At 45.2% G+C, this 22437-nt stretch overlaps 2 protein-coding genes across 3 annotated transcripts in view; both read right to left on the reverse strand.

Annotated features, from left to right (window-relative positions):
* Positions 1-433: 433 nt before the first annotated feature.
* TIMM8A (translocase of inner mitochondrial membrane 8A) lies at positions 434-3302 on the reverse strand. Its single transcript, XM_026483565.3, has 2 exons — positions 3089-3302; positions 434-1521 (listed from the first exon to the last, which is right to left on the reverse strand). Exons 1-2 carry the CDS (start codon positions 3218-3220, stop codon positions 1360-1362), a joined length of 294 nt encoding a protein of 97 aa, XP_026339350.1. The 5' UTR covers positions 3221-3302; the 3' UTR covers positions 434-1359.
* Positions 3303-4024: 722 nt separating this feature from the next.
* BTK (Bruton tyrosine kinase) overlaps positions 4025-22437 on the reverse strand; it is a 34370-nt gene continuing 15957 nt past the window's right edge. For both annotated transcript variants that reach the window (XM_044378592.3, XM_026483567.4), the window contains 16 exons: positions 22234-22302; positions 20562-20643; positions 14272-14400; positions 13917-13984; positions 12782-12969; positions 12297-12359; positions 11665-11719; positions 11308-11387; positions 11015-11142; positions 10109-10183; positions 9466-9637; positions 8733-8949; positions 7652-7716; positions 6933-7051; positions 6252-6409; positions 4025-4529 (listed from right to left, as the gene is read on the reverse strand). In XM_044378592.3, coding sequence (XP_044234527.2) covers positions 4458-4529; positions 6252-6409; positions 6933-7051; positions 7652-7716; positions 8733-8949; positions 9466-9637; positions 10109-10183; positions 11015-11142; positions 11308-11387; positions 11665-11719; positions 12297-12359; positions 12782-12969; positions 13917-13984; positions 14272-14400; positions 20562-20643; positions 22234-22302 — 1740 coding nt within the window. In that variant the 3' untranslated portion in view covers positions 4025-4457. The remainder of the gene's footprint in view (positions 4530-6251; positions 6410-6932; positions 7052-7651; positions 7717-8732; positions 8950-9465; positions 9638-10108; positions 10184-11014; positions 11143-11307; positions 11388-11664; positions 11720-12296; positions 12360-12781; positions 12970-13916; positions 13985-14271; positions 14401-20561; positions 20644-22233; positions 22303-22437) is intronic.

The following is a 22437-nucleotide window of genomic DNA, read 5'->3' on the forward strand; positions in this document are numbered from 1 at the left end:
CTTCTCAGGGAACTGACTATCAGCACTGAATTCCTTCCCTTCCCATCTCATCTCAGGGTTCTCCTTTCTCACAAAAAGGTCACACAGACATCCCTGGAATACCGTGCTGTTCCCTGCACAGAGCAAGTACCCAGACAGGCTACACTTCAGTCTTGGAACCAGCCTACACCAAATCTCTCCAGGGTGCAGGTGATAACCAGAATAGAAAGCCTTCTGAGGGGCGCCTGGGTGGCACAGCGGTTAAGCGCCTGCCTTCGGCTCAGGGCGTGATCCCGGCGTTCTGGGATCGAGCCCCACATCAGGCTCCTCTGCTATGAGCCTGCTTCTTTCTCTCCCACTCCCCCTGCTTGTGTTCCCTCTCTCGCTAGCTGTCTCTATCTCTGTCAAATAAATAAATAAAATCTTTAAAAAAAGAAAGCCTTCTGAATCAGAGTTGAATTTTGTAGAAGCCTTTATTTCAGTGATCAAAAGAATGCAATAAATGGAGTCTACACTGATTAACATTAGGCATGCACCTCTACCTGAAACTGCTGTTAGTTTTTGACTGGCCTAAATCTTTATAACCTACTTAGGCACATCTTTGAACTTTTTGGACCCTGATATACAGGGTAAGCAAGCTTCTTCCTCGTGGCAGTTTAGTAATGAGAATTATGCTCACTGGCTAGATTCCTTTATAACTAAAGGCCTCTAGACACTCAGGCTACCTGTACTACCTCGAGACCACACCTTATACATTAAAGTAAATCACAGCATAAGGGAGGGAGGGAACCTAGTAAGCTGAGTGTATTGTATGAACATCTCATAGATTTTTTCCAGCACTGATAGTCAAAACACTAGATAAGGAGGCCTATAGTTAAGTACCAAATTACTCTTCTCCCACTGCTGCCCTTTCCGAGAGACACAAAGATGTATATCCAATCTCCCCAGAAATCTGAAATGAATTGACACAAATGACAGATTTTACCTTATGTGGTCCCACAATCAAATTACAGAAAGCAGTTCCACTACCAAAATTATAGGGAGCAATTAATGGGACTTTGAGAAAGCATAGTCCCACGTACAGTAATATGCATCTAGTCGAGTTTTCCATTCATCTGTCAATTGTTTTCACAAGATTAGCATTAAAAAACACAACCAAGTACACATGAGCCTCAAAACACACACACACACACACACACACACACACACACACACACACACACACACACAAAATTGGTCTTTGTTCATTCTCAGATGACAGGATGTCCCAAGAGTGACAAAGGTGGGAGCCAATTCCCCCATAGCCTTTTCTTCAACTATCCCATCAACCGCTCTTCATTTCTTGAACTACCTTCCTTTTCCAAAGAGGTAATGCTGAGATCAGTCAGAAAGGCTTTCTGAGAAAACTGGCTTGGATTTCTGGGTCTGTTCCAGTCGATTCAAGATGAATTGGCTTGTATCAATGAAGCGCTCAACGCAGTTCACAAAACAGGCCTCAGCCCGACTGTCCAACTTTGGCCCAGGCTTGTCCATGCACTTCTCCTGCTCAGGACAAAATACAGAAACACAAAGAACTTGAGAAAAAAATCGGGGCGGGGGAGGTAGCTTCTTGTTATTTAGAGGAAAAACTTCACCTAAAAACAGTATCTGATATGTTACTATTTCACATTTGGCATGTGGCAAGCAGTTATCTACAGCCTTACATTAAATCCTCACAACCACCCTACAAGATAGATACTATCATTAATCCTCATTTTACAAAGAGGGAAGCCATGGCAGAGATTATCTTGCCCAAAGTTACTGGAACAGAAAATGGTGGAGCTATTACAGAGCCAAAAAAGGGGGGGGGGGGCGGGGGCAAAATACAAGTGAAGTAACTTTCCCTGAATTTGGTTATAACTCCACAATGCTGCCACCATTAAATGCCTTTAGAGTAACTGCAGGGGAAAAAAAGGGTGAAAGAACCAGTCACGGCAGTAACACCTAAAACCTACCAAAGAAGAAAAGCAATCTATTACCCAAGATTCTATAACCTTGTCTACTTAAGCCAGAAGTTCTTGACTCTCAAGATGAATGGAAAATTGCATGAATTTTTCTAAAGGGCCCACAGCTTACAGATTCTTAAAGGAGTCCTAACCATACCCCCTTCTGGCCAAAATTAACGAATCACAGGTTTTTTGTTTTGTTTTTTTTTTTTTTTAGGAATCAAAGCACCAAGGAGTACAGAAGTAAGCATCTGTTGAGGGTTCGGAGTCCAGCAACACCACAAGTTTATGTGAAAAGGACTACGGAACTGATGACTGTGTATAGTTCAAGATAAGTGATTCAAATGAATTTTGTCCCTTATTCTTTGCTGTGTACACAAGCCTCAGACTCTCCACTTCAAGGAAAATTATCCTCAGCCTCTGAATCGTATGAGGTTGTGTTTTTTTTTTTCCCCACAAGGCAGGGCGGTTATGGTGTCCTTGGCAGCCAGAGAACACTTTGATCCCAAGCTGCAATGCCTTCCACCCTTTTGCCAAAGTCCCCTTAGAGGGCACACTCAATTCCTCAACCTTCAGACCTGAAAAGAGCCTGGTATTACACAACAATCCAACAAGACAGCAAATAAGCGTGTGTGGAGGGCGAGAGCGGACGCCACTGTTACAGTTAGTGGGCTAGAGCCACTCATTTCTCACGGGCGACAGTTAAAGCAACTGGGTAAGCCAGGTAAACCCTGGGAAGTCCAGGAACAGGAGACTCACTCCCGGGGAATCGGGGCTCCAAAAAAAAAAAAAAATCTCCAGTATTGGTGGCTCTCATCAGTCTTGGTGACCAGCACTAGGAAGCTTCAACCTCAGGTGCCTGAAGTGCTGTTTGGGACAGGGGCAAAAGTCGGCTATGATCCCAGTCCTCTGCACCAACAAAGCCAAGGTCTGGGGTGAGAGCCCCCCGAGAGGCAGAGTCACCTTTTCTACCTTCCGGCTTAATGTGAGAAACCTGAGCAAACCAAGGGGGGTGCTCCCGGGTCCTCCCCCTCGCCGAATCCCGGACGTCCTGGGGAATCCCGCCGGGCAAGGACAGGGGGAGAGTAGGTACAGTGGCCAGGTCCCAGCCCCAGGCTCCTTACCCAACAAAGTTCCGTCATCTGGTGCACCAGTTGCTGGAAGCGTTGCTTCTGAGTCTCCACCTCGATGAAATGTTGCAGCTGTGGGTCCACCGAGCCCAAACCCGCCGCGGACGAAGACGAGGAGGAATCCATCCCAGCGCCGCCACGCGTGCCGAGACGAACTCCGCACCGACTCACCGACCTTCACGTGTCTCCGCGACGGAACCGGAACCACAACCTGCCGTCTGTGGGCCCGCCCCGGGAGCGCACTGCGCCGGCGCGTGGCCTTGCGCGTGGCCCCGCCCTCCGCTCCCCACCCCTACCTTCCCCCCCCCCCGCCGCCCGCCGCTCCTCCCAGCCGCCTGTGCGCCCCCCTCCCGGCCACGACCCCGCGACAGCGCCCCACGTGAGCTCTGAGGCCTAGCGGCTTGCAGTCAGCGCCGCGGTGCTGACAGAGACGTTATTCCAAAAAGAAGGGGAAAAAAGTAAAAAAGGAAGTTACTTAACACCACGTGGCCGGGCTCCGGCTGGCCCAACTGCCCCGCCCCTGCCCACTTCCAAATTGGCCCGCGCTTTTCGTGCGGCGGCGCTGGTACTGCCTTGGCCCAGACTGCTTGGCCCGTCTCTTAGCCATCCTGGGGCTCCAGCTCTTTGACGGTGTTTTCCCTCCTGATGGAGGAGAAAGAGGCTCCGGTGGAATTTGTCCCCAAATTTCAGATTCATTCCGGTAATATCACATGCCTGCTGTGTGCCAGGCGCTGGTGCTTTGCTTGTGAGTTTGTCTCCGACCCAGAGCCAGAATTTTCCAAGAGTCAGAGGGGTTAAGTTGCTGACGATCTTGTCGAGTTCTCAAAGTAGGAAAATGCCAAGCCAATGCCATGCAGCAGTTTTCTGGAACCCTGAGATAGGATGCTTCAGGGAGGTTGCATGATTAATCGAGATAGCAAGAAACCTTCATGCTTTCCAGTAATTTTATTTTATCAAAACACCCTCCCCTCCCATTTTTATTGACACCATTTTATTCCTGCCAAATTCTGCCTCCCTCCCCCCAAGCTCTAATGCCTACCCAAAGAGCTGTTGGACCCCTTCTCAGGCTATTTACACCCCTCCCTCCCCAAAACTTTCCATCCCAAATTCAGTCTGTCTTAATACTCCTGTAAATTTTTCTCTTCGAGAACAATACCAGGCACAATAATTCCTTGGCTTTTGCTCAGAAGGTACTATCTCAGAGAATTAAAGAAGGGAGTCATTCCTAGATGTAGAGAGGGGCCTTTGCGTATTCATTGAGAGCACGAAGGCTCCAGGGCCTGTAAGCCTGGGATTTCCTCCGAAGAAGTGAAATTGGTGCTTGTGGAGGAGAGGAATGGAACCAAGAAGCTTATTGGTGAGCTCAGGATTCTTCATCCATGACATCTAGGATGTTGCTCAGAAGAATTTTGAAAGTGGGGCGTTCCTCTGCTTTCTAAAACCAAAGAAAAAGCAGTGTGTTACAGTGGGCTAGAATCCAGAATTCAAGGGAAATGCAATGTAAGCAGAAAGTTTTATTAAGTATATACTGTATGCCCTGTAGCATACCCCGTCAATTACACACACACACACACACACACACACACACGAAAGAAAAAAGAAAAGAAATAGAAGTGCTCCATGAAGTCCTTGTTCACTTTTCATCTTTAGTAACTCAGGTTATTAATGTGATGAGGACAATTTGCAAATTAAACTGACAAACACTGATTAAAAACTGAGGGCGAATTCATTACAGACTTGTAGGCCAGTGCATCATTATTTTGGATCCTCAAATGAAAAATGGCTACTAAACAAGTTTAAATGTTTGCCACAACTGAAACCTTGTAAACTTTCAAACACTGTTTTATCATCCTGAAGCGAAAGTTTTACAGAGGAATTAACATTTCAAGACCATGGGCTGCATCACTGAGCAGGGGTCCGGAGCACCTCGGACATTTTGTTACCACTGTCTGGCCTCTAGATTAAGGCCTGTGACAGGGCCCTGAGGTATTTAGTGATTCAGGACCTATTCATGCCAGAAAGGTTGTAATCCATCAGAACCAAAAGTCATCAATTTCTTGTTCCTTTCGATCAGTGGTTCTAAAACCTAGCTGAGTATCAGAATTTCCTGGGAAGTTTAAAAGGACATCTCTGGGCTCTGCTTCAGACATAGCCAATTGGAATCTCTGAGGATAAGGCCCAGTCATTTGCAGTTTTAAGAGTTCCCTGGGGATTCCGATATGCATCCAGTTTCACGAGTACTACTCTAAACAGGCTGTGGAGAAAGGGCCTGTCTGAAACATTTCAACCAGCAGAGTGAGGATGTTCTAGTTGGGAGGGAGCATAGTCAGTCCCCTTTAATCCTGCATGGCACAGGAGAGAGAAGGGAAATGGTTGTCCCTTTCTCCACGCTTTCTTTGTGACTTCACTCATTTGTGGAAGGGAAAGGAGCGGTGCTCTGATCCAAGGACCCACTTTTCACCCGACCAAGAGGGCTCCAGATTCACATATGTGCGTGTTGGACACTGTCCTGCCCTGCATTCATCTCCTACTAGAGATTTTGGTTGCCAAAGTAAGGTTGCCAAGGACCTACTGAAAAGTGGAGAAAGCACCTCTGAAAGAACCCAAGGTGAGAGCACCAGAATGTTTTAGTATAGCGGGCCAGACTTCTTATTTTCAAAATACCACATTTACCCACATACCCCATGATGCACCCCATTTAAAAAAAAATGATGACTACCTATTTTAGTTCCCTTTCAGGAGGGTGTTTTTTTTTTTTTTTAATTCCAGTTAGGACCACAGCCAGAAAAGGTTGGCAGCTCGTTAGTAAAGTAGAAGAAAGGGCTAATGACTTTAAATTTTAATGGCTTTTCTTTTTAAGTGTCCCTATGCTCATCTGAGGGCCTTTAGCTTCCTGCTTATGCGAGGTGACCTGGCCCCACAACATCCCCTCTCCCTGAAGCTGAGTTGGTAATGGGGTCTGCTGAGCTTACTCTAGTGAGAACTAGATGAGCCTGGGGAAGTCTCTGGACATCAAAGGACTGGGGTACAGGCTGTGTCCCAGAATGTGTGCGGCCGTCAGTGTGAGGCCAGCTGCCACATAGCCAGGGAGAGAGGGGACTGGGTGGCTGGCTGGCTGAATGGGAAAGGAGGCTCAAGGTCCCCCCAAAACACTTACCTCATGCCAGCAGCTGTACATGATGGTATATACCCTCTCTGAAGCTAGATGAGGCCTATAGAGACGTAGGCCTTGGGCAATGTGTTCAGCGGTTTCACTGTTAGTAAATCTTTCATAAGGCATCTTCCCCAGAGAGTAAATTTCCCACATCAAAACCCCTAGAAAATGAAAAAAAAAAAATGTAGTTAAGTCGATTTGCAGTCTCTTTGGGTAGTTGGGATCCTGGTCTTCCTTAGATCAACCTCAAATTTTAAATTCAGCTGATTCCCCACTCTGCAAATTTTACATTTTGTCCAAACTTCTGCTCTAGTACTGACCACGCTGGAGGGTAATCAGGGTTGTACTGGACAATTAGCTCCTCTGGAGTGAGACAGCCTCTTATTTGTCTTTGTAATTAGACGGTCTGGCAGAGTCCCTTGGTACATAATCAGTATGCAGACGCTGTGGAATACTGAATAAATTGTTCCTCTCAATATACTGTAAATTCTAAGAAGGCAGGGATCATGTCTAGGTTACTCTTTTTATCCTCAGGAACCCCTGTGGTGCCCAACAATAGTAAGCACTCCCTAGGGCTCAGAAGCATGAAAACAACACGTAACAATCTCTCTGTGCACGTTGCAAAGTGTCAATTTCCTCTATTGCATTCCTCTTCCTTTGAGCTGTATAATTTCGACCACTTACCAAAAGCCCAGATGTCAGATTTGCTGCTGAACTTGCTATACATAAGGACTTCTGGTGGAGACCACCGGACTGGAAATTTGGAGCCTACTGAGCTTGTATATTCATCATCCAGGACATACCTGCCGAGGGTTCAGGACTTGTTACTGTTACGATTTGGGAGAGCTTGACATTTACTTACATTTTCTTGGCACAGTCACAGGAGCCGAACGAATACATGCTTGCAGGCCCCCCCAGTGCCTTTTACAAATGTTACTTTTAATGTATTCCTGTTTTCTATCCGATTCAGCTTTCCTGATTGACACTATGGTTACAACAAGGATGGAGTGAAATAAGATCTATTAGGTACTCCCTTCCTCTTCTCCATCCCCCTTTCTGGTTTACCTTTCCTTCTATTCTGCCGCTGCCAGTGGGAATTAGACAGATCAGGAAAGAAGGAGGCACAGGGTAAGGACAACAGGATTAACAGATCAAGATAAGGTATTGGGGATTTTAGCTTAAAAAGGTGGAGGGAGAAAGGCGAGGAATGGCCTATTACAATAAAACAAAAGGAGGAAAGAAGCGACTTAAAGAATCCAGAGAAAGAAAAGGAATAGAAAGAGGGTGAAAAAGACTAGAATGAGGGGAAAACAAAGGGAGAGGATTCAAAACAATAATGCTGCCACAGTTTGGACTGTGCTATTTTTCCTTTTAGAGGGAAAGATCAAAAAAGGCACACTCACCTGGAGAGGCCGAAGTCAGATACTTTAACAACTCCTTGATCATTTACCAAACAGTTTCGAGCCGCCTGTAGTACAATAGTTACCAGTGAGACTCTGTCCCTGGCACACAGGTTAAAGGCACAAAGCTTCTGCGCACCAGGGGAAGGAAGCCAGAGAAGCCTCATCTCTTTCAACTCAAGAGACACTTTCCCACCCAGCAGGAGTCAGGTGATGCCACTGAGAAACTCTGATGCATTTCCACTACATCTAAAGCAAGCTGCTGTATAGACATAAGTAAAGCATCGAGGGCATGCAGAATGATTTCACTCACACTGATGATTCCCTGACACCCCATCCTCTACTGAATTGCTGAAGGAATGAGGGAGAACCGAAGGCAAGTGTGTTGTGTTTTGTTTTGTTTGCTTTTCTGCCAGTGGGACTAGGACAATTTGAGCCTTGGCCTGGCTGAAAGAAACAGGGGCACAAAACTCTGATGCCTCTAGAGGCCAGGCAGGCAAAGTGATAGAGGGAAGTGGGGTGGGTAGATTGCAGGAAAATGCAGAGCACACCGCTGGTCGGAAGGAGGCAAGCTGCTCCTTAGCGTGGCCTGTGAGAATGAGCCTGGTGTTTCAAGATGGTCAAGATTTTCAAGAGAAGCTGGAAATTCAGTTTTTCCAAATGTGTTTTTAAGTGTTTGCTAGCTAATATATAACATTAAACAACAACACAACAACAAATGTACCCATAGGCCCCCAGGACATGACTCTGCTGTAACCAGATGATGGCCCAGTGCCAGGAGCAGCCCCATCGGGAAGCAGGGTTGCCCTTCTGTCCTGAAGGGCCCCACCATGTCCTTGCTGCACTGGGGGCCTGGGCGTGAGTGGCGGCTCCAGCTCCCACCGTGGCGAGGCCTGTAGTGTCAAGGCTGGAGATCCTCAGCTGGCTGATCCCCGGGACACAGGCTCAGCTAACTCTGAATGGTGTCTAGATAAAACTGAAATGAAGGTTCCGGCCACCCTCCTCATCCAGGTATGATACACCTTCTGCCGCTACTTCCACCCCCTCCATCCTTGGTCCCAGGCCAATTGTTCTGAGGTCCTACCAGGTCTCGGTGAAGGAATTGCTTTGACTCCAGGTATTCCATGGCCTCGCAGACATCCTTGCACATCTCCAACAGCTGCTGGGTCTGGAAGCGGTTGCGCATTTCCCTCAGGTAGTTCAGGAGGCAGCCATTGGCCATGTACTCAGTGATGATGAAGATGGGGCGCTGTTTGGTGCAGACGCCGTACAACTGTACCAGCTTCTCATGGGACAGATTCCTATGGGAGAGGCAACAAACCAATGCTCCCTTTCTGGCTCTCCATACTAATCAGAAAGGGGCAGGAGAGGACGAGGGTTGGTCTGGAAGTAGAGCATCTGATAAGGGACCATGATAACAAGTCAAGCTTCCTCCTTCCCACCCTAAACCCCAAAAGTGCCTGATATTGAGGGTGGGCAGGGATACGGAGCCCAAACAGAACAGAAAATAAGCCCAGGGCTGGCTGAACACTGAGGCTAATCAGAATCCATCTTCCTTTTGAAAGTCTCATTTTTCACATTTATCCTCAAATCCTACCGAGCTGGTACACACCCAAACCAACACTATTATCCACCTATATCTAAGGCAAAGAAATGATTACCTTAGTAGTTAGTACTCCTGACAATCAAAGAGTGACCTCAGGCCCTGGTCCCAAATTTCTCTCACTCAAAGTCACCTTAAGTCACAGAGGAAACTGTCCTGGTAATTCCTAGACTCCAGCAACTGGATTGAGAGTTGAGTTTGGGCTGTAACTCACATCATGACTTTGGCTTCTTCAATGAACTCATCCTCGGACATGGAGCCTTCTTTGATCATCTTGATGGCCACATCATACTGGCCTCTCCATTTCCCATACTTCACTACCCCAAACTGTCCAGTCCCCAGCTCCTTCAAGAAGGTCAGGTCCTTTGGATCAATTTCCCATGATCCTATAACAACAAAGCCTCAATATGATTTCTGGGGAATCGTGTATGTATAATAGGTAAGAATCCCTACTAGGGGTAGAAATAGGCAATCAGTAAAAGGGAAATACTCAGTAGTACTAATCTATCTTTGCTCAGGTAAATCTCAGGGAAAGGATGGTTACTGGTTGGAGGAGTTGGAATTTTAGGTGCCAGGCAGCCATAAAGGAAGGAGAAACTAGACAGCCTCTTAAAATCCCTTTATGATTATGTTTTCTTTAATCACACAATTCAAAAATAATCCCTCTGTGAATCTATGTGTTTGCAGTCCCAGTAGGAGCCACCAGAGGGAGAAAAATTATTAAATAATTTGTTTGGCTCTGAATCTTCCTGGAGGCAGCTGGTGCGGAACTGTGTGCTGCAAGGTCTAGTTGGGTCTGCCAAATGTAGTCCTTGTCACTGGCCCATCCACCCTACCCTAGAGAAATAAGCAGTTACCATAGCCCAGGCCCGCAGTGGAAGGTGCATTCTTGTTTTGTTGAGACACTGGATATTTGAGCCTAGATATGAGCCCTGAAACATACAGAGAAGAGGGTCATGCTGCTGGTGCAGTGTAGTAGCTGGAATGCTGCACACACCCTCATGTAAAGCCTCACACTTCTGACAGTCATCTTTCCAGTACATTTTGAATCCCAGGAGATCTCCATGAACCCCAATGTTTCTGGAAGCTTCTCCTCTCACAAAAGAATTTTCAGAAGAAAAAAAGAGAGAGAGAAAATACTCACTGAAATACACTCCCCAACTAAATATATGCCCCACCTCCCAGCCCAGGCTTAGCTCACTTCCAACTTCTGCTTTTGATACTGAAAAGTGTTATTGGGATCCCATAAAATGACGGCCTTGATGCTGCCTTGTGTGAAGGTAGCAGATAGCAACAAGTCTTCTCAATGAAGCTTATCCCATGTCTTCATGCCTTCACCAATCTCCAGGTTTTCAAATGTCTACCCTACTTAGAAACTGTCTCCGGGTATTTTCTAACCTGTATGTTTTTTGAGGGCAAGGACCTTGACCAATACTTTCACTGTGTTCTCCTCCAGTACCAAGAAAATTGCTGAGTATATCACAGGAACTCAATGAATACTTGCTGATTTGTTAATTACCAGGATCTTCTAGGTCTTTCCTCAGCCCTAAGCATCAGTCACTATATAAGAAGTCTCTCCCTACTGGCTGTAAAGTCAGCCTTTGACTGCCTCTTTACTTGATCTCGACCTAGCATCATAGGGGTTTTCTTTCCCCAAATCTGCACTGCCCTGTGAGGCTTTTTCTTTCCCCTCGCCACCTTGTCCTGAATTGCTTCTCCTGGTTCTTGTCCCATCCTTCTTCTCTGGTGCCCCTGATACTCACCTGCAGAGTTATGCTGATGGTAGTTGATGAGCTCAGGGATGGTGCTGAAAAGGTGCTTCTCTGCCAGGTAATACTGGCTCTGCGGTGTGGAACACACAACATAATGGCGTATCACCCCTTGAGGGTCCCTGAAGGAGTGGAGGTTGAGTCAGCATCTTGGGAACAAGGGTTAACAGGACCCAAGAAGCGAAGTGAAATTGAATTTTGAGTGTAAAGGGCAGAGACAGCAGGAGGGGCACACCATAAAGCATCTCTGTCCTTTGTCCCCAGGGCCTTGAAACAGTAACACTCACCCTGTAGATTTAGCAAACACGGACACAGTATATTTTCCAGCTTTGCTGGAGTCTCTGACAATGAAACCTCCTTCTTTCCCCTGAAACAAAGAAAAAGACGCCGACTTTAAGGAGGAAGTGGTGCTCACACCTGCATTCCACCTGCCCGAACTTGAGAGAAAAATCGAAGCCCTAATTTTACTGCCAAGTTCCACGTTTGAGCTGCAGCATCATTGCCTTTGAAAGTGAAAAGTGTAGTTGAGACCCCCCCCCCCCATAAAATGACAGTCTTGACACTGCCTTGCCTGGAGGTGACAGAAAGCAGCAATCCCTCACTTGTGCGAGGAGAATGTCATTTGCCTGTGGCCACACCCTTACCTCTTGCTTGAGCAGTTGCTCAGCTTGACTCCGGGTCATGTGTTTGGAATACCACCTGTAAAGGGAAAATGCTTCAGTGGCTCTTAGGCCATGGTGTTAGCAGCTTCAAGGCTAGAGCGCCTTCCACAGCTCATCTGTGCCAGTGGTTCCATCAGTTCACTCAACTCCTACTTACTGAGTACCTATCATGTGCATAGTACCCTGCAGCCCTTTCCCAAAGCCTGGCTGGAAATGAAGAGTAGAGGACAAAAGGCAGGTGGCAGAGGGGTACAGGGATGGGATCAGGGACAGGGCACCCAAGGATGATCCATTTCCACGATTAGGGAGAAAGGACAGTGACAGAAGTTTGACATTTTCACCCTTTCGAATGCTTCCTATCCAGTTGTCAAATCCTTTTCTTTGAGTGATTCTTCTGGATTTGGGGGGAGGGCATGGTGACCTCTCCAGCTCTCATAAGCAAAGGGTGCTTGGCATGAGGGTAAGACATAGCTACTAACTTAGGGTGGTGGCATCATTTGATACCACTGGCACTGACTTTAAGTATCTTGAAATAAATTTATTGAAAGTATAAACATATATACACTGTATTCGGTTCCTCTGGGAAGACTGTGTGGGCACATAAGCATACTCACTCATACATTTCTATAGAGTCTTCTGCTTCGGTGACATAGTTACTAGGGATGTAGCCTTCCTGCCTGTAGAGGAGACAATGTGGTAGATCATCCAGCACTTCCCATGCTTGGAGGGGGAGACAGATTCATGTGCCCGTATCTCTGAGCTCAGAACCAATCTCAAATGGAGCTATATAAACCACGCCCCTCCCTCAAAGAGGATCATGCCACTGATGCATCGCTAGGCCAGTGAAGTGTGAAGCTTCTGCACACATGGCACTGATTATATGTGCATGACAACATATGGGCCAGACCCTACCAGCTCAGAGATGTGGCCACAAGTAGAGCTGCACTCTGGGAAGTATTTGGTGGGACAGCATATTCCCTTTGGTGTGGGAAGAACACTTGCTGATTGGGACACCGAGTAGGGGAATTATGCTGCAAGATTCTGCTCACGTGTGGAGAGGGTGGGCAGAAAAGTTCCAGAAGAGCTAGAGTGGACTCACCCACTTTTATCCCGCGCTCTCCACCAGGGTAAGTTGCTCTCCTCCAGGATAAAATACTCGTCACCCTTTCGTAGCTGTAGATCATTTGCGTTCATTGGCATGTAATCATAAAGGGCTACAACCTTTTTCAGCTCACTTGCAGAGACAGGTGCTGCTGTTGGCTCAGGGGGCAGTGGCTTTTTCAAGATCTGTGTAGTTGGGGAAAAAAGTAGGGGGTGTTTGGCTAGATATCAAGCACCCTCTTCTTCTCCCCCAACTCTTTGGCTTACTAGAGACAACAGTCTAACCTAAAACAGGCTTTTAAAAAAAGGTTTATTCAGCATTCATTCAAAAACAATTTTCAAATACCTATGCTGGGCTCTCAGCCTGGAGTGCACATCAGAATTATCTGGAGAGTGGTTAACAATCCCAGGCAGTTTCCTATACCAAATATGTCAAAATCTCTGGGGGTGGGCCCCAGGCATCAGTATTTTTAAAGCTTCCTGGACAAAAACCATGTATAGCCACGACCAAGAAACCTTGGCACTAAACTAGTACATGGATCTACTGACTCTGAATCTTGGTTTCCTTGTTTGTAAAACGAGCATAATAACTCTTGTCCTGCTTACTTACAAAATACGAGAAAGTGCTTTTTAGACTTCGAAAAGTAACCAAAAAATCAACTTTTAAAATAATATATTACTGGTAGAATCAAGTATTGGGTATATGGGTGTTTACTGTTCAATTCTTACAACTTTATGTTTGAAAATATTTTTCATTTAAAAAAAACAGGCTTTGTTTTGTTTTAAACAGGTGATTGGATTAAATTATTGCCTAGAACTTCCTAAGAGCACTCTATCTTACAGATGAAGAGTGGTAAGGTTTGTTCTATTTAGGACAAATCCCATGTCTCCACAAGAACACCAATTAACACTGTCAAGTGCCATGGGAGTTCTAAGACTGGTGTTTTCAGGGTGTGACTGTAAGTTTCTTTTTTTTAAATTTAAACTTTATTTTTTAAGTACTACTCTATGCCCAGCATGGGGCTCGAACTCACAACACCAAGATCAAGAGTCACACGCTCTACTGACTGAGCCAGCCAGGCACCCGCATAAGTTTCTATTTAAGCAGTAACAGCACCAATTTCCCTGTATACCTGGTCCTCCTCGGGTGTGGGAGGAAGGGGCTTTTTTGTCTTTCTGTGAGAACTCCCAGGTTTTAAACCTGCAAAGTAAGAAACCAGTGTTGATATAGAATGCATCTTAGGAAAGGGCCCAGGGACAGGTTTGATCAGACACTTAGCTTTTGTACACAGTGCATTTAGGAAAGTCAGGAAAAGTCTGAGTGGATACAGCCTTGTGCCAGGTCACATGGTTTGGAGAGCAGAGCGTCAGCGGGATTTCGGCCCCGACTAATCCCCTTTCCCAGGTCCCTTTGAACGTTGGCCAACCCTTTAAAGAGTGATGGATAGAATCAAAAGAGGGAGAAATTATATCGATCAGATCTCTTACTTCCATTCCTGTTCTCCAGAATTTGGCAGCCCATCGCATTTTTGGCTGTCTGAGAGCAGCAGAGATACTGCCCATCGATCCAGAAGCAAGGGTGGTATTTCTGTACCAGGTCACTGTTGTACCGGATTACTGTAACAGGCAGAAAAGAGAGAAAGAGAGCACATCTGACATTCTGAAGAATTCACCATTTGCATGTTTTCCTCTTTGACTAAGGTTGGTGGTGAGCTTTGAACAACTGCCCCTTCCTCACCCACCCCGAAGGAAAGCAGACGACAGAACCAGTTAGCTCACATCCCTGGCCCTGGAAAGTTCTTGTGCAGTTCTCTGCAGTGGTCTGTCATGATATCTATCTCCTGACTACCAAGATAAGAATATCTGATGTCTCCAGAGCCCAAGAGCGCGCGCGCGCGTGCACACACACACACACACACACACACGTATACATGTTATCTGTTTTCCCAGTAACCATTTCAGTCTTCTTGTAAGGCAAAGTGTTGACTATGGTGTTCTTTTCCAGATACAGGAAACAATGTGCCCAAGCCAAACTCTCACGCCAGTTCTCAGCATACCAATGTCCCAGCTACCTGAGTGATCTTTTAGAGATATTTGCTTTAGTGAGAATGTCTGCATCAGGCTTTCTGTGTTCATAGAATAGTCAAAAGAATGGGGTTCAGGAGCAAATGAAGTGATTCTGCCTCTAGAATAAACATGGTTCCATTCTTCTTAGGGCCACCGAGGTGGGTTGAGCTCATTGTGGGAAATAAATACAGCACCTCCATTTCCTTCACAGAGTCATGAGGTTCAAAAGATCTCCCAGAAGCCAAAGTACATTGTAAAGGATAGAGTGGTTTGCAGATAGGAGGAATTGGTATTACTCTTTTTAATACTGTGGCATCTCAAGAATCTTAGCATGAAGTCCATTAGACAAGTCATCCTGGGATCATGTTGTCAGATAACAGAAAAGCAAAGACAACGGAAATAATGGACAACAGCTAGCACTAGGGCAAAAAGACTTTAACTGGTCTAAGTTTATGCACATTTGAGGGGCATCTGGGTGGCTTAATCGGTTAAGCATTTGCCTTCGGCTCAGGTCATGATCCCAGGGTCCCAGGGCCAGGCTCCCTGCTCAGTGGGGAGTCTGCTTCTCCCTTTCTCTCTGCCCCCCCATGCTCTCTCTCTCAAATAAATAAGTAAAAAACATTTAAAAAAAAGACTATGCACATTTGAGGACCTACACATCTCAGTGTTTACTGCTAAGAGGAAGCCCACATAACTTTTTTAAAAGATAAAAATAAGACAAATTTTTCTCTGTAGAGACCAACTCAAGTTCTTAAGAGCTTGCTAGTCACACTCCATTCACTTAAGACTTTGGGGGAAGCCTAGAAGCTTCTGGTGGCCAGGTGCATTTTACAGGCAAATGAACAAAAGTGCTGTTTTTTTTAAAGTGCTATTTTGATGCTTTTCTAAACATGGATTTGAAGACTTCTAACCACTAGTCCCCTGCCCACCCTCACCCCTTAGTTTCTGAGCACTCCCCTTCACCATTGTATTACGTACAGGGTGGTGGGAGGTGCAAGCTATAAGGGGCTGCACTGTCTGTAGAGAATTTTATTTTACTTTTAAAAAAATATTTTAAAGTTATTTATTTATTTATTTGAGAGAGAGAGAGAGAGCATGCTCGTGGGAGCATGGGGGGAAGGGGCAGAAGGAGAGGGAGAATCAGACTCCCTGCTAAGTGTGGAGCTGGAAGCCGGGGCTCCACACGGGGCGTGATTCCAGATCCCAGGACCCTGAGATCATGACCTGAGATGAAGGCAGATGCTTAACCGACTGAGCCACCCAGGCGCCCGTCTATAGAGGATTTTAAAACAATAATAAAACCAACCAAAAGTCTGTCTTTTATTATTACCAGGTACTGTCAATTTTGAACAATGTTCCGGATATCAGCTAGGACTGATTGCTCTCACTACCTCCACTCTCTGTCCTTACCGCCCCCCACCACTATTCTTCACCCAGGGATTTGAAGACCCTCCGGTGCAGGCTTAGCCCCTGGTAGACCTGCCAAGAATCCTTCCTCAACACCTGGCTGCTCTGATAACTAAGCCCTGCTAATCTGCTAATGAGGGCACATAATGCTTTCTGCCCTCTCCACCTCCAGCAAATCATAAGGCGCTCACCCTACATTCCCAAATACTGCCTGCCCCTGAAGAGGTCCCTTGAAGATGACACCCTTTCTTTTGTTGGCCAATTCAGAGCTGGTCTTTCCAGCTACTTAGGAGAGAATTGCAAAAGTAGGGTGTCTGTTATGGGCTAAATGTTTGTGTCCCCCCCCCAAAACACATATGATAAAGCCCTTCAATGTCATGCTATTAGGAGATGGAGACTTAGGGAGGTAATTGGGTCATAAGAACAGAGTCCTCATGATGGGAGTAGTGCCCTTATAAGAAGAGACTTGAGAGAGCTTTTCTCTCTGTGTGTGCCATATGAGAACACAGTGAGAAAGGAGCCATTCTGCAAGCCAGGCAGATAGTTCTCACCAGCAACCAAATCCACCGGCACATTGATCTTGGACTCCCCAGCTTCCAGAACTGTGATAAATCAATATTCGTTGTTTAAACCCCCTGGTCTATGGTAATTTTTTGATTACAGCCCGAGCTGAGCAACACAGTGTGCGAGTGAGAGGGCCAGGAAAGACTGCCGTACCAAAGCATAGGGCCGGTCCTGTCAGGGAAGCACTCATGGTTGGTGCACATTCTCCAAGTACTCGATGGGCTGCTTTCTCGTGTTCATATTTATCAGGATGATGGCTAAAACTCTGTTTCAGGTATGCATATTGGTTGTTGGGGTTTTGCCAATGCCACTCTTTCCCTCATTTTTGGTCGGGTCAGGCCTTTTGCTTATTTTTGACGTTGCAATTAGGAGAGGATCTATTGAGCTTGACCAAACAAAGATTCTAGAGCGAATGCAGACACATATCTGTGGTGCTATACCATTAAAGTGCGCACTGCCATGTTCAAGGAAATGGGAGAAGAGAGCCCATGGCTAAGTCCTCAGGGATGCAACCCCTGCATGGAAAGTGCCACTGAAAAAAGATGGCAGCTCGATATGGGGTACCCGAGACCCTACTTTCATTTTTTTATTTTTATTTTTTTAATTTTAAAAAGATTTTATGTATTTATTTGACAGAGAGAGAAACAGTACAAGCAGAGGGAGCAGCAGGCAGAGGGAGAGGGAGAAGCAGGCTCCCTGCTGAGCAGGGAGCCCGAGGTGGGACTCAATCCCAGGACCCCGGGTTCATGATCTGAGCCGAAGGCAGATGCTTCACCGACTGAGCCACCCAGGCATTCTGAGGCCCTGCTTTTATTTTTTATTTATTTTTTAATTTAATTTTTATTTTTTTAATGATTTTTTATTATATTATGTTAGTCACCATACAGTACATCCCCGGTTTCCGATGTAAGGCTCGATGATTCATTAGTTGCGTATAACACCCAGTGCACCATGCAATACGTGCCCTCCTTACTACCCATCACGGGGAATGGGATAAGCCGGTGAGGCCCTGCTTTTAAACTGAGGTATAACTTCCACAATAATAAAGTGCACAGTCTAAGGATACAACTAGCCACATTTGTCTACAGCCGTTTAACCACCACTCAGATCCAGCACCAGGGAAGGCTCCCTCATGCACTTTCATAGCCAATACCCCTGCAGAAGTAACCAGGACCCTGATGAAGTCCCCTTCTCATATTAGTGATTTTCAGTTGGTGCATTTCATCCTACAGTGGGATAACTTATCCCTGGAGTAGGATTTTACACCTGCTAGATTATTTCACAATTGGCATTGCCAGCACCTAGGGCTGGTCTGGTATTGTTAGGACTTGCACCTGAATCTCCTAGCAACTGTGGTATTTGTTGCAAGGTGCTTCCTATTTAGGTCATGTTGTCAGCCCGAGCAGGTTCAACAAGACATACAGCCAGGTCTAGAACAGCTGGAAATGAAATGCCTTCAGTAAAATGCAAGAGAAGAGAAGGCAAAATTGCACCTTAACCCACACTACCCATCCACACTAATAACCCAGTTGAAGTGGTGGTGTTTTCTATTTGTTTTGGCTTTATTTTTACTGTTGTAATTTTACTTGCCCAATTAACTTTAATAGTGGCGCATAACCAGCACTGTACGTTTGCCATTTGAGTCAGTAAACCAAGTTTACAAGCTGGGTATTCTTATCCTCTGTCATTGCTCATACCTTGAACATAGTGGACCCTCAGTAAGTATTTGTTAGGCTAATCTATGACTGGTTTTGAAATTAGTCGTTTAAGTGTAAAGGAGTCACTAACTTGCACATGTCACTTTTTTTTTTCTTTTCTGGTTCTCCCTCAGTATGTCCCACCTTTCCCTATTTCCAAACTAAATCCTAGCTGTCCATCAACATGGAGCCCTACCATCTATGGTGGTTGTTTACCTTACAGAAAAATCTTCTAACACAACTACTGTTCCCTTTCTGTGTGCAAGGCAGTGTGTGAGGCACTGTGGAGAGAACCAAGGAAGTGCAAATATATATGCACTCCGTGTGCTCATTTTGTACCCCTACGGCTAAAGCAGGCCTCTTACCTCAAAACATGCCAAGAACTGGACTTTGTGGTACAAGATATCACCAATTTGCAATCTCAACAGGACCTTACTCTAGAATATCTCGCAGCCAACTCCAGGTGTAATTTCTGGACTGGAGAACAAAGCAGCAGGATACTATGCAATAAGCTTAGGCTCTGGAGTCCTGCAGACATAGGGATGTGGTCAAGATCCCGGCTGCACCTCCCAGCGTGCCCATGAGTGTGGTCATGCGCAGGTTACTGAACCTCTTTGAACCTCCGTTCCCTCATCTTTGAATAGGGGAATGATGTGTACTTCATAAGCTTATCGTGAGGATTAAAAGCTGGTACATTTGAAACACTTGGCACAGAGCTTGGAACATACTAAGTGCTCAGTACGTGTTAGCTATTACTCTTGTGTTCAGCCCAAGGCTGCTGTGAGAATTAAATGAGATAATAAATATAAGGTGTCTAGCTCGGTGTCTGCTACGTAGCAAGAATTCAATAAATGACCCCTTTCTTCATTTCTCCTCTCCTCTTTCAGCTTGAAAGATTTGGTGATTTTTATTTTGGCCAATCAGACTTGCACTCAAGGGAGTGACTAAGGATGGTACCGCGAGCCACCGAATATCAGAATCTAAATGTTGAGACAAAGGGCTGTCATGCAATAACCCAACCATGCTGTTATCAGTCTGCCATCCTTCCTGTTTCTCTAGGCAGCCTTTCCTGATGTCAACTCAACCAGTTAATCTCTCAGTCACTTGACATGTGGCTATATATACACACAAATATGTCTGCATGCATCCTGTGCCGCGAGCCTTTAGAGTCAAGTTTATCTCAGCACAATGTATGGTCTACGGCAAGTGCCGAAACTGTGTTCAAGCGTAAGGGTTCACAAAACAAGGAACATGAACTAGTGCCTTAGAAAATATTTACCCATAATGAAGAGATGTACAGTGCTTTCCTGTACGGTGTTTTACAGTTTTCTATGTGCTTTTACAGATATTACCTCATTTGATCATTAGGACAGGCCTGGAGGTAGGTATGGCCAGCATCATTATTATTTCTATTTCAGAAGAAGAAACTAAGCCTCAGAAGAAGCTCATTGGCCTACTTGCCAGAGGTCACCCAGCTTATTTGTGGTAGAAGAGGGCTTGGAAGAAGCTTCTCTACTCTGACTCCAAGCACTCTCGTGATCATCTAATTTTTGGAACTATGTATTTCACACTTAGGCTTTGAAATGTTGCAATGACCACTGAGTGACACACCACACCACCCTTGTAATTGGTGTGAAGAGCGGGACTGTTTTATAGATAGGGAAATAGAGGTGCCTACAATTACAGAATTGCACTAGAGAGATAGTGGTGGAACTGGGTTGAAACTCTTGGCCTAGCATGTTATCTTTTATTCATAAAATGGAATATGAAACTCAACTGTGTCACTAATATTAGAGAAAATGCAATCTGTCATCCTTCCCCCTTGTCGTCCTCCTTCCCCCCTCCCTCCTCTCTTTCCTTCCTTCCCTTCTACCTCTTCTCTTTCCTCTTTCTCTCACCTTCCATCCATTCTTCTTCTCCCTCTCCTTTTCTTCCTCCCTCCACCTCTCTCCCTCCTTCTGCTTGTCTCTCTCTCTTTTCCTCCCTCCCCTCTTTCTTCCTTTCTTTCTTTGGAAACTAGTTTATTTTCTAAGTAGTTCTCACCATTTTTGAGCTGGTGAATCCAACGCTTCCTCAGTTCTTCAGTTGGGGAGAAGACATAAAGAGGCCCTTCGTCATACACAACCTGAAGCAATGGACACACAGACTTCAGCAGTTAGGACTGAGAAAAAAAGAAGAAAGTCCTTGAAGGAGCTAATCTTAAGCTACAGCTTTGTATATTCGCAGTGGAAAACAAAGAAAGGCAAGGTCTTCAGTCGGCAGTAGAGCTGGGGTTGTGTGAGCTATCTGAAAAATTCCTGAACAATTCACACCCAGGGCTGTAGGACTTAGAAGCTCTTAGCTTTTTAAATAGTCCTAGATCCTCTTGACTTGTGTTTCAATTTGTGGGTAAACTTAGCTTATAATATTTCCCCCAGCCTTGGTGGAGACAGGGTTTGTGTTTATTCAACAAAGAATGTTTTATGATCTTATTAAACCTTGGGTTTGTATAGAAGAGAAATTGAAGTAATGATTTGTATAACTTAAGTCTTTTTTAGTACATATAGATCATTCACTTGGATAACATGAAGCAAAATTTTAACTCATGCTTAATTTTTCTCCTACTGTCTAGGGGCCTCCCCTTGCCAAAATAAACCAAGTTTGGAAACACAAAAGAGTAACGTTTATATTTACTTCAAAAAGAGTAGAGTATATATTAATCATTGTCATCAAATCAAACAGGCAGTATTTTTTTTTAACACTTTACATATCCAAGGCATGGTGTTAGGTGTTCTGGAGGTGCATGAGACATGTGGTTCCAATTCTCACAGACTTAACAGACATTACATAGTGGATTCTGAAATCACATGTAAAATAATGGGAATTATCTGCTATTTAGCCTTATCCACTAGCCCAGCCAAAAAACATCATCTTGTTGAAAGACAACAATAGTAGAAACTCTGTCTAAAACACTCCTCCTTCACAGGTTTTGTAAACTTTGATACCATCAGGGACACAAACAAGATCCTTGCACATTTTTCTTTTTGCTTGTTAGTCTTGCTGTGCTCATAAATCCATGACAGAAAGCCCCCTCCCCTGAGACTTTCCACTTCCTTTTCTGGCTTTCACTGTTTGCAGAGGCTGCTATATTCACAACATGTGACCTACAGAGTTTTCAGGACACAAGCAAGCCAAATTGAAGATTGATTCTGAAGCACTTGCTCTCTTTTACGGATTACAATGCACCTCTGAAACAGATGTCTATGTGGCTCTTCAGTTATTTCAGACTAGAATAGAATTTAGGTTTATGTGTAAGTCTAATAAGCCTTCCCCATACCGAACTTCCTAATAACTACTCCTTCCCTCCCCTTTTCTGTCTCTTCAACCCACATGACCACCATTAGACAGATAGGCAGAACCAGAAGGAAGTGAAATGCTCCCTCAACAAACAGAGCATCTTTCTCAACACAGTTATCAGAGACAAGATACACCATAATAGAATTACTGCCATTATGGATTCACTTTGAGGTGCAGGGACTAAAAGGTACCATGTTAAATTGGGAAAACAAAAAAGCAAACACTTTTAGCCCATGTCAGTCTCATTTCGTACTTCGGCTTCCTTGTCCACCTCAAATTCTGTTCACTGGGACCTAGTGTTCTTCACTGTGCCCTGCACCCCAACCATAATTATTACATTACAGGTACCTTTGAGAGCTGGTGAGAGGAAATACCTTACCTGGAAGGGGTAAGGGAACCTTTCAATGATTGAAATCTGCTCCATTTCACTGGACTCTTCACCCCTTCTCTGCAAGGAAAGATGAAAGCATATGCTACTGTAGAAAACAGTGTGGAGGTTCCTCAAAAAGTTATAAATAGAGCTACCTTACGACCCAGCAATCTCACTGCTGGGTATTTACCCAGAGAATACAAAAACACTAGT

The sequence above is a fragment of the Ursus arctos genome, chromosome X, assembly GCF_023065955.2.
Source record: "Ursus arctos isolate Adak ecotype North America chromosome X, UrsArc2.0, whole genome shotgun sequence".
Classification (NCBI taxonomy): domain Eukaryota; kingdom Metazoa; phylum Chordata; class Mammalia; order Carnivora; family Ursidae; genus Ursus; species Ursus arctos.

What these genes read in the sequence shown, in the direction of transcription:
- TIMM8A (XM_026483565.3), bottom strand. Translation starts at nt 3,220, where the DNA reads ATGGATTCCTCCTCGTCTTCGTCCGCGGCGGGTTTGGGCTCGGTGGAC. An exon ending in AGATGACGGAACTTTGTTGG is followed by an intron (nt 1,522 to 3,088) that starts GTAAGGAGCCTG and finishes TGTCCTGAGCAG; the next exon opens with GAGAAGTGCATGGACAAGCC.